General features: G+C 36.7%; 1 protein-coding gene across 1 annotated transcript in view; it reads right to left on the bottom strand.

Moving 5' to 3' along the window:
* Positions 1 to 7,023: 7,023 nt before the first annotated feature.
* LOC121873875 (serine/threonine-protein kinase NIM1-like) overlaps positions 7,024 to 9,386 on the bottom strand; it is a gene marked incomplete in the record, with an annotated part of 86,410 nt that continues 84,047 nt past the window's right edge. The window contains 1 exon segment of the mRNA XM_042377732.1: positions 7,024 to 9,191. Coding sequence (XP_042233666.1) covers positions 8,871 to 9,191 — 321 coding nt within the window.

Genomic DNA, 9,386 nt, shown 5'->3' with positions numbered 1-9,386 from the left:
TCCTATCTCTATCTGGTAATTTTAGAGTTTCGATTTTGCTAAATCTTCATTGTATAAACATTAAGAGAATTTTTTAAATAAAATGTATAGGGATGAGTTCATGTTGACAAGGTTAACTCTGTATTGATGTTTGTGTAGGAAAGTATTTCAGAAGTGCTTCGTGTTGCTAAGACAGATTCTTAGACCTTGAAGTTTTTGTGAAATAGATTTTACTTTCTTCGTAAGTTATACTATTGCTGAAATATTATCGGGCAGAAGTTTATTACTGTAAAGAGTTAAATATTTGTAGACTATCGTTTGCTGAAGGTGGGGGTATAAAACCTTTTCATAAGGCAACATAAAAGATGTTTTTGTTAGTAGTTTATTATGTGCTCAAGAAAAGTTTAACTACAGAGCAAGGTTAAATTAGGAGCTATCTTTTTCTGTACTTAAGTACAATAATGGTTCTGTTGGCGGCCATTATATTGAGATTTACCGTTACTCCTCCAATCCTGTTTTATCGACACCCTTCTTTACACACCAAAAAAAAAAGAAAAGTGAAAACCTCAAAATATTACCTATTTATTGTTTATTTCAGTGGTCCGTAATTTGTGTTGCAGACGTCGCCTGTACCTTATCCTTGGCCTGACTACTGTATACTGTACGCCACACTGAGCAACGGTAGAACATTGATCATTGTCCACTAGTTGCTAGACAGGTTGAGTGAGTGTAAGAAACAGCTGGGAGGGGGGTGTTTGTGTAAGTTACAGTACAAGTTGGTATAATAATAACGGACCCGGCCATTCACTATTCTCTGTCATTCACACCTCTGTAATAACATGTGATATCTAGAAAATCTTATGTAATAAGGTTGGAGTAGACTCTCATTTCTCATTTATTTTTTCACAGGTTTGCATTATTTACTACTTTGCTGTCACTCGGAATCGAGTATGACAATAAAAAATCAGCTATGATACAATTATATGAGTTATTAAGGATGTCACCTGGGCTGGTGAGTACTGAGGTGACTAAAGAAGCCGTTATTGGACCGGCAGGATGGATCACATGTGGGGGCTACATCTCGTGCGGGTTATACGGTAGAGCAGTACTGTATTTACACACAATGGCGGTAAAGGTGGGTGATCACTGGGTAATGACGTCATCAGTGAGTAGTTAATGGCGGGAATGTGAATGTTAATGACAAACTATAGAAGATAATTATGTTAACCAGTAATTTTCGGCATTTTTCCAACAGGGTTTTGGAAGGCCTCCAGACATTTAACAGCTTAGCCTTGACCTCCAACTCTTAGACCACAATACTGTACAGTACTTGTATATGAAAGATAAAAATTATGATTTTCGCCATTGACTTTCTTAATACACCCTCTCAACAGGTATACAGTACTGACTTATAACTTAATTCTTGTGTGTGTTTATTAAGCTCGTTAACCAGTTTGGTGAATTCCTACATATTTTTGTAATACTATTTTACTCGAATTTGTATTTTAAGCAAACATGGGAACTGAACTTAAAATGAATGATAAATTTTCAGGTAATATAACTTTTTATACAGGAAGTTAATAGCACAATACATGAGCTTTAGTGGTAATCTTAGTATACACTATAATGTAGCTTTAACCGGTGCCTTGTTGAGAATTATATAGTTATTCACTTTTCATTTTCTTACTGATTAAGTGCCAATCAATTGAGCATTATTTTTTATGGATGACTTACCATAACAATAATTATGACTTGCTGAATAAAAATACACCATTCAAACTATAATCTTTATTGGCTTGTACATGGGTGAATTTTGTGTGTGTGGGTGGCAAACTGTGGACAACAGACTTGAAGCACATCTGGCTGGTGACTGCTCAACTAACACAAGATATTCAGGCGGATGGGATTGAATTGGCAAATTAACATCTTTCAGAATATATGCGCTCAGCTATGACAAACTACCTAGCACTTTGGAGAATGGAGTGTTCAGACTGTTTCATGTATGTACAAAGATATGCATTTTTTATTTGTCTCATATACTGTACAGTAATGTTAAATTATTTAGCTTATAACGTCGTTCAGTTTTATTCTTAGCCTTTGGGGTTGTTAAAATATACATTTGTTATTATTCAGCATAAAAAATAACTAAGATTTCAGACCTAATAAAATGTGTGGATCGGATCCTTCCCCCTACCTGTTTTTTCTTAACCTCCATTCACAAAAAATAAAGTGGATCATAGTCTGGTGTAATTCATTATGAATTTATGTACACAACCAAATCTATCTTAAAATTTTATAGTAAAACAGCAAGCCCACCCAGCTGGGGACTGTAAGCCCCCCCCAGATATTTTTTTGATCTGACCAATATCATGAGCATTTTGAAGTCATGTGCACTTGATATTAGGAGATATTCTGAGGTCAATAGTAATTTACTTTTTACTATACAAAAAACACCTGAGTACAATACTGCACCATAACTGTAAGCCCCCCCCAGATATTTTTTTGATCTGACCAATATCATGAGCATTTTGAAGTCATGTGCACTTGATATTAGGAGATATTCTGAGGTCAATAGTAATTTACTTTTTACTATACAAAAAACACCTGAGTACAATACTGCACCATAAGAAAAAGCATTGAAATTTTCTGATGAAAAGGAGGGTCTCGACCCCTCTGGATCCGCCCCTGAAGAGTGGGTTACAATGATCATCTCCATATAACCTTCTGTAACCTAACCTGACCTAAGGTTTTGTGTACAAGCAGGACACTGAGGCTGCGACCATCCACTAATTACAAATATTATTAAGATCTGATCATAACTTAGTGAAATAGATCTTGTCCATAATGTTCAGTCCATCCGCAAGTGTCTCATTGTGTACAGTATATCTAAAATTAATAATCTCAGTGTATTTGTTTGAAAGGTACTATAGATAAGGGTGTATAGATTGTACTCATGTAATTAAGTTTATGTTTCAATTATTCAAAGAAGTACAATCAGGGAGCTAAGTCAATGTAAACAGAGGGGGGGGGGGGTAAGTTGTCCCCTGGGTCTAGTATCATGTTCAAGAGTCAGGTCATGGTGCTAAATTAACTGCATCATTACACTCAAAGTAGAAGTTACTGAACTCAAAGATTGTCATTATACTTGATGGAGGCAAGCATTCACTCTCTGGGTTGTCATATTATTAAGGGATAAAGTCATCATACATAAGGGATTAATCATTTCTTAAAAAGACTCATTATATTCCAGAGGGTAAATCATCATTCTTAAGAGGTAAAAGTTATTGTACTGATGGGTTATTTCATCATACTTAGGGTTAAGGTTATTGTACTTAAGGGGGTGAATTCATTATACACAAGGGTCAAGTAGGGTCAAGTCATTGTGTGAGAAGGGATTTATCATTGTACAAAGGGGTTGAAGTAATTTAATTCAAAGTATGTCAATGTATTCAAGGGCCTAAGTACAGTAGTACCCCGCTTAACGTGGTCAATTGAACCCACAGGGTACCGCGTTAAGTGAACAACCGCGTTAAGTGAACAACAGATACGGGATTAATTCCAATAGAGACTGGCCCGACCCCCAAACTCCACTTTTTGACGACACACAACTATGTTGTAGTAAAAATATTATCTTAACTTTATGATGGTATGCACACAGAATTAATAATTAAGAGAAATATCAATAATATTAGGTTTTTTAACACTTACATTAGTAGGAAAGATGGCTGGGCACACGGGGATGGGGGGTTAGTTCCGAGGCAGAGGGCAGATTATTGGCCCTCACCTGTATCACTTGTATCACTATCCACCACAGAGGTTTGCAGGGCCTCTTTGTCAAACCCCTCAAAGTCCATATACTGTAAGTCCATATCCTCACTATAATTATCACTATCACTGACTTGGGCCGGCTGTGGTGGGTGGCGGGTGAAGAACTCGGTAATGTTTTGATGACTGGGCGACCTTGTGCGCATCGTGCCCGCGCCGCTTCCCGCGTTTATGAGTAGATGAACCGTGTTAAGTGAAAGTTCGGTTCTGGCGAGGCACCGCGTATATGAGAAATCGCGTTAAGTGAAACCGCGTTAAGCGGGGTACAACTGTACATCATATTAGATGGGTTAAAACCATAATACCCAAAACTTGTCATTATACTAAAGGGTTACATCGTCACCCTCAGGAATTCAAAACATTAGGGGTTCATTTATATAATCTGAGGTTAGTTTTACGTACATCTCATTTTAAGGAATTTCTTTTAATGGTACAGTACTAAATATAGTTTGCCAATACCTGTAACCTCACTAGATCCAAGGACAATTCTATAACATACACCCATTCGTTGTGTTGTGTTGCATAAAGGAACATACAGTACTGGAACAAATATCATAGGCAGTGCCCATCGAAGACAAGAGGGCTCTATCAGTTAAGAACACAGGACAGCATGAGGTTTGTAAAGTAAGTTCTGAGGTTTATAAAGTAAGTTCTGAGGTTTGTAAAGTAAGTTCTGAGGTTTGTAAAGTAAGTTCTGAGGTTTGTAAAGTAAGTTCTGAGGTTTGTAATGTAAGTTCTGAGGTTTGTAAAGTAAGTTCTGAGGTTTGTAAAGTAAGTTCTGAGGTTTGTAAAGTAAGTTCTGAGGTTTGTCATGTAAGTTCTGAGGTTTGTAAAGTAAGTTCTGAGGTTTGTAATGTAAGTTCTGAGGTTTGTAAAGTAAGTTCTGAGGTTTGTAAATTAAGTTCTGAGGTTTGTAAAGTAAGTTCTGAGGTTTGTAAAGAAAGTTCTGAGGTTTGTAAAGAAAGTTCAGTAAAGTCTAGAGATAACATTTAGTCAGCCAGGACAATAGTTAAAATAATGAGGTCAAGTAAGGTCATGATTAAAACAAGTCATGTAAGATCAATATTCTGGTTGCCATATGACCCAGAGTTATGCAAATAATGCTGAGTAATTAATGGACATCGTGTTGTATGCTAAAAGATGCCAAGTCTATAAAACATAGCCATATCCTTCCTCAGCAAGAGCTTAAACCTAATAGGAAATCACTGTACACCTTTCCTAACTGGGCAAACTGCTGATCACAGTAAGTGGTAGAAGGTTCAGTGTCTAGGCCAGCTCACCACAACAGAAGACTATGTACCACTGAAGCACAAAGGCCTCAATTCTGGACCCCTGTCTACAGCAACAGCTAACTAACTGTGGTGTCTCTTGTTAATGCTAACTAAGGTTTAGAATACACCATTTCCACCTCAAAATAGACATTACTACTCCCAGATAAGCAGAGGTCAGTGTGACTGAGCTTTCATTGGCAAGAATAATTAGTAGCATTCATGACACTGCAAGTAACATGGCACTATGAAATATGGTTTTCAATCCACTTAAAGTAGCAGAGATTAACATCATACGTATGAACTGGAACAATATTTGGCCTAACTTTACTTGACATAGAGAAACTTCTACCAGCTGTGATCTCCAACTACAGCACACACCCTATGGCTTCAGATTGTGAATGGTTTTATCAGAGAGATCTAGAGAACCTTTCTTCAATTTGTTCTATATTCTACATTTAATGTGATAGTTCCCACTGTCAAAGCAGTGTGGTGCAAGCAGAACTTCACCAAACACCTGGGCTGCTGCAGCACCTCTCATACTTTAGCACTGAGGACCTCAACAGCATTGCTGACAAAGTTACTAAAGAATTCTGCACAGTAGTTGTCTGAGTAGCAGGCAGGTTTATGACCATAACTATTTATAACATACAGTATGTTGTTATTATATCATGTTAGACATTCAATACATACACTCTATTATGACTCAAGAGTCAAATGAAGATGTTACACAAAATTTTCTTACTAACCAAAACATTACTGTACATGCCACTACTGTAATGTACTACTGGGCACGAGGCATCACATGTTACTACAGTACTCATCTGATACAGGTGTGTCTGGAATACAAATTTCTGTCACCAGATTACAGCCAATCACAGTGAGGATAAATATCAATATAATCTATAACATGAAAACTTTAAACATATTTCATAGTCAAACAGTGTTCTCCTTGAGCAAAGATTTTTAGAGGACTTAATAACTTTGATCATCATTCCCAATGGATCATATACGTTTGCAATATCCCTCCAATGAATTTCAAATAAAAATCCAAAGAAGAGTCAATGTTGGATCAAAACATCACTGAAACTTCTAATACACTTCACTTTCCCTCTGGACTTCAGGTAGTTCCTTAATATCTCAGCAGTGATGTTAAAAGTTCTATGACTGCGACAAGGTAACAGTGGCTCCATTACACTACTGAGCCTTACAGAACAGTTTACCATCAAAGAATGAGTACAATATCTTATATACATATGGCTGGCTTTTGGAGCACTGAAGGAACTCACTGAAGTTGACCAAAAGATATAAGTGATCCTCAAAAATGGGTAGCCTACAGAAAATGAGTAGTTATTAAAGACAGACAGAGCCCATAGAGAATAGGTAGACTCTTACTAATGAAGGTCCTTGAAAAACAGTAAGGGGATGCCAAGTGTGTAGTTCTGCAACTGATACATCAACATGTCCACTCATACACTCAACAATCCATACCAGACAAAACTGGTGGTCATGACGAATGCTCATATGTTTCTGCAACACTTGTTATAAACTGTTCTTTGTGGAGCAAATTTGTGTAAGATGTTCCTCAAACTTCAGATTATTTCTGCCAAATACTTACAGTAAGTGTAGTGTAGAAGTGATATATCCATAGCACACTAAATGCCACAGAACAATGTTTAAGTGATATGTATAAAAGCCTGGCCAATACTTTGCAAAAGTATCACCTCTCAAATTTCATATTGTTGACGGTTTGCATTAAAAGGTATACAAAACTGTTATTAACCATCTGTAGCAGCCACAAGTTGAGCATTTTTTCACACTGTACTATATATATATATATATATATATATATATATATATATATATATATATATATATATATATATATATATATATATATATATATATATATATATATATATATATATATATATATATATATATATACCGATTAATTTTCCTGCAAAAACTGTAACAAGATTAGATTTCTGGGACAATAAAAATTATTGTACTGTATACAGTACTGTACTTACAATATGGATGACATAAACAATATTTTACTCTTGAGTGTACTGTACCTGGACAATATTTGTTGCTGAATATTCTTATCTAATTATAGCATCAAGAAATACATCTAAACAAAACATCCTGAAGAACATTGTTGTCTCAGTAATCAACTGTTGATCCTTCGTGGAGGAGATGGCAGTAAGACTCACCAGCGCCACAAGTAAACATGTCTCAGGTAACAGCACAGTGCTCCACACACCACCACAAACACCACCCACTGGAAATATTCACTTTCCAAATATCACTGGAAGTATGTAAGTAACCATCATGAGCCTGACTTATGTATACAGTACCTTCACTTCGGTAATTTAAAGACCGGACCCACAAACAGGCTTACGATATTGCCAATATTGGACGTCAAGTGACAGATCTCTATGCATCACCAGCAAACAAATGACAAAAGAGGAAGGACTTCTAAATATCAAGTCTTGAAGCTGAATAAAAGATGACCAGATAAAAAAAAAGTAAAAATTTTGGATAGGTTGGGTGGGTTAGACAACTTTTTTTCACCCTTGGTTAAAAAAAAAGGGGTTACTGATATTGGTTGTCATTTCTCATCACTATTCTCTATTGATGACTAGTTTTCCTCTATGGATTCCAATTACTGTATAGTTTCTTCTTTGTCTTCCTCTTCAATTATATTTTATTCTTGTGTCTCCCTCTTCAATTATATTTTCTTCTTGTGTCTTTCTCTTCAATTATTTTCTTTTTCTTTTATCCTCTTCACCACTGATTGGCTGTTAGCCACTTGGGCAATCGGCCACATCTCTTAGGCACTGTTGGCAAGTACTGGGCATACACTGGCTCCTGAATGTACCTGAACCTCCTCCAGTGTTGGTCAAGTCTGGTCTTGAAACAGCTCACACTCAGTGCCATAACAACACTCTCTGGCAGGTTGCTGGTTTCATTCTCTTTGGACATTACTGACATTACCATTAATCATACTGTATTTTTTCCTTTGTTTCTCTCACTCTTCTTCTAACAATAACAATCAATGATTTTAACTTGACAAATATTGTATTATCATAAACATCAGATGCTGGTGATAATTAGAGGTCAGACTATTCTATCTAAACAGAGGATTCATGGTACAGTACAATACATACTAGAAGGGTTTCAGGTGGTGTTTTACTTTTAATCTTTATACTCCTAGTTCAGACTATATATACTGTATGTATACACTGGCAAACCCTCCACAACTTACACATTTTTCATGGAATTGATGTAGCAGACTACTGTATCCTGACTACTGGATGATACTTTAATTGGTCAACAAAAGCCATTTGACTCATATACAGTATATATATAGTTAGCTTTCTCTACAACAACAACATGCATCTCTTCTGTACAACAAATATACACAAATATTAACTCTGAGGTTAGGAAATATTTCTTTGGCCTTTGCACTGATAAACACTAAACAACTCTTATAATTATATTAATATACATGTGTTCTCTCTAAAGAACAATACTGGCCTTAAACAGGTATTCGATATGATCAAACCTAATGTAGGATTGCTTGCATAACTGTAAATAACACAGCCATATAATTATGATTAGTCAATCTCATGTGATCCAAAAAGTCTTCACATTTGACAGGACCCACCAGAGGACCATAATCTGGTTGTCACAGGATAAACAACATTTAATTAGACCCTCATTACACACAGAATGAACCACAGATATATTAAACTGTGATATGGGACTGGAATTTGTCCTGTCTAATTCACACTAAACAATTATGCAGGCACGGGATTTAACTCCCCCATATCCTGCATTAGTTGCATGTCCATTCTTGGGAAGCCTTGGCAACCGTCTCCTGGGAGATGAGTCTTTGCTGGGAGTGGAGGCTGAGGAAGCAGGCTTGGAGGAGGTGATGGTGTCAGTGGAGTTGTTGTTGGAGGATTTGCTGGGGCTATTGGGCTGGGTCATCAGGCGGTGAAGGAGGATCCGGTAGGTGGCGAGAGATGGTGAACGGGCACCCAGGGACAACCCATCTTCCAAGGACTGCTGCGAGATGCCCCACTTCTGAAGTGTTGACACAGCCTCTATCTGTAACCATCATATAGTATAGTATTTATATTAACTGCTGGGAAGCTCTTACTGCTATAGCTATAATCAGTCTGACACACACATTTACTACTTACAGTTTACTACACATTTATCATCTTCATGCAAAACTTAGCTTTACTTTTTACTTTTACTTCTATCCTCTTCGCCACTGATCGACTTGTTAGCCGCTTGGGC

The sequence above is a fragment of the Homarus americanus genome, unplaced genomic scaffold (assembly GCF_018991925.1).
Source record: "Homarus americanus isolate GMGI-L3 unplaced genomic scaffold, GMGI_Hamer_2.0 scaffold55640, whole genome shotgun sequence".
Lineage (NCBI taxonomy): Eukaryota > Metazoa > Arthropoda > Malacostraca > Decapoda > Nephropidae > Homarus > Homarus americanus.
The sequence above is the reverse complement of the archived record's forward strand: the minus strand, read 5'-3'. Positions and strand labels throughout refer to the sequence as shown.